The sequence below is a fragment of the Arachis duranensis genome, chromosome 5 (assembly GCF_000817695.3).
Source record: "Arachis duranensis cultivar V14167 chromosome 5, aradu.V14167.gnm2.J7QH, whole genome shotgun sequence".
NCBI lineage: Eukaryota > Viridiplantae > Streptophyta > Magnoliopsida > Fabales > Fabaceae > Arachis > Arachis duranensis.
Window position 1 is genome coordinate 1,295,774 of NC_029776.3, and position 2,822 is coordinate 1,298,595.

Genomic DNA, 2,822 nt, shown 5'->3' on the forward strand with positions numbered 1-2,822 from the left:
CAGGATCTCTTTCCAAACGAAAAACATCCAGTTGATTTGGAAGAAGTCGTGGACGCTTTGAGCTATTCAATGAAGAACTTGAAGTAATGAAATTTGATGACCCCTCAAGTATTGGAGTAGTAATAGTAGAAGCATCTTCATTCTCTTGATCTTTTCTTTTAAAAAATGTATCAATGGTTTTGAACTTACTCATAATTCAAATGGCCAAATAAGTTCCTATAATTTAAAATATATTTAGCAAAAAGTATAAATTACAGTCTAAATCTTTATAAAATATAAAAATTATATTTCAATTTAAAATAAAATATTAAAATTCAGAACAATAATACTAACATCTTAGTATAAATAATATAAAATTGTAATTAAATAGTTAACTAATAAAAAAAACTAAATATACAAACTAACATATAATAACATAAACTTAATTAACAAATAATAATAAATTAACTAATTAAGTAAATAACTAAATATATAAAAAAGAATAAAAATAGAACCTTTTTTGAGAAAGAGGAGTGAAAAATCACTTGTTAAACTACTCTTTTTTTTTAATCTGCAAAAAATAAAAAAAAAGAGTTAAAAAGATAAAATTGTAAAAGATAAGAAGATTAAAGAGATAAAGAAGAAGAAGAATAGAAAAAATTGTTACCTAAATTTTTTGAAAGCCAAGGTGGGAAGAGAGGGAGAGGAAGAGACCGGTTGTATGTTGAAAAATAGAAAAAGGGGATTGGGGAACTGATTAGTGATTATACGTTGGGAAATAAAAAAGAGATAAGGATTGGAAAATAGAAAAGGGATAGGGAATGGACAGATGGGCTATTGGGCTGGGTTTTGTAGAAATTAAAAGTGAGAGGGGGAGGGGGATTGGAAAAGATAAAACAAAAAGAGAGGGGGGCTGAGAAATTAAAAAAAGGGGGATCAGACTTTTTTTTTTTGAATAAAAGCTAAAATTTTGGGGGGCCATTGCCCCCCTTTGTTTATACCTACCTGCGCCCCTATTATTGATATTATTATTATCATTAAAATTATTAAAAGTATTTTTAATTGATAATTGATAAATAGTTTAATAGTGCATTAAATATTGATTTGATATAATTATAATGAAGATATGTTGCTAAATTAGTATTATTATATATTATTCATTTAGTATTAATTATAATATAATTACAATAAAATAATTTAGAATAGAAAAAAAATTTTATTCGTTTTGGAGGGAAAACGGAGGCATGAAAGATCGACACGTCACCTTTAGTAGTTGAGGGAAAACCCAGTTTTAGTATATTAAGTAGATGTTAAGTTGTTGTTACTTGTTAACGTTGAATTTTGTCATCACATGTCAATTTTAGCAGTAACATATCGTCATGTCACGGTTATTTTATTTTATATTTTTAATTATCACTTATTTTATTTTGTACCTTAATTATTATCAAAATAATTGAGTAACATTATATATAATAAGTTTGTAATTATAATTAAATATTGTACGCATAAAACTATGAATATTAAATTAAATAAAATAATTTTATTTAAATAATTTTTTAAAATTGTTGTAAAATAAAAGCATATAAATAATTTTATGAAAATGCTTTCCCTATAAATAATTTTATGAAAATAAAAAATGTTTTTTGTTTTAAAACTAAATAAAATATGAATATGTGTATCTAACCTTAAGCTCTCCCTCAAGGAAGTGAAGAACAACAGCAGGGATGAGTCCTTTTATGCCACCTCCATCAATGCTGAGGACAGTTAGTAACTTTCCCACTGATGGAGGTGGTAGCTTCGTTGATGAGTTTAGTCCAGTCATTATGGTTTATTAGGACACTAATTAAGCACTTAAGAAAGTAGAGAAAGATTGAGTCTATAGAAGAGTACTCAAACAAACTAAGGAAGGCGTGAGTGTAAGCTTAAGAATCAAGCCTATATATACAGCTCGTGTCATACGATAATGCTTCTCGTGTCATACGATAATGCTCGAGATAGGCATTGGATTATTGAAATAAAATATGAATTTTTTGTTTTGGGGCGGGGGAATAAATGAATAAAGCATTGTTTGAGATTAACACGTGATGATGTATTATTATAATTGCAGTGGAGTATAATAATATGTATTGAAAGTAACATTTATATAAACATATTACAAATGATAAGGTTAAGGTACGTAGTCTAGCAACTTCTAAAGTTCCAATTGCAATTTTTAATCGTTGTTTTCTAACTTGTAAATGCATATGTGTAATAGTTTTAGAAAAATGGTGATTTCACTTTTTTTTTATAATATTACTCTACATATAATGTTTTTATATATTATATATTTCATAACTTTATAAAAAAATGATATTATCAAAATTAGAGTGATAATTTATTTCCGTAGTCTTATTTCTTTATTTATGAAAATTTAAGTGATACACAATACACTAAAAAATATTAGGAAGGAAAAGGCCAAAAGAAATCAAAACACATACACAATCAGATGGATAATATTAAGGATGAGCTGAGTTTAGTAAAATTTATTAAAAGGTGTTTATGTTTTTTAAAGTATAAATTTATATTTGGTAAATAAAAATATTGTATGTTTGTTTTTTAAGTTTTTAACAACCATGAATACTTCTAGAAATACCTGTGAAAATATATTTCGGAATCAGTTTTTATTATTAAATTATAAATTTTATTATATTAAAAATCATTTTAAATTTTAAAAGTAATTTCACCAAATACTATTATTATTGTAATTAACCTATACTTATTAAAAACTCCTTCTACTTTTTGTTTTAATTATCAAATATAATTATCATAACTTTTAAAATATTATTTTGAAAACGATAAATTAC

General features: G+C 24.9%; 1 protein-coding gene across 2 annotated transcripts in view; it reads right to left on the minus strand.

Moving 5' to 3' along the window:
• LOC107487183 (patatin-like protein 2) overlaps positions 1-2,822 on the minus strand; it is a 64,099-nt gene that overhangs the window by 24,488 nt on the left and 36,789 nt on the right. The window contains exon 2 of one of the 2 annotated variants that reach the window (XM_052262013.1): positions 1,664-1,767. The exons of the other annotated variant lie outside the window; for it this stretch is intronic. Within the exon in view, the coding sequence (XP_052117973.1) occupies positions 1,664-1,767 (104 nt within the window). The remainder of the gene's footprint in view (positions 1-1,663; positions 1,768-2,822) is intronic. 2 annotated transcript variants of the gene reach the window in all.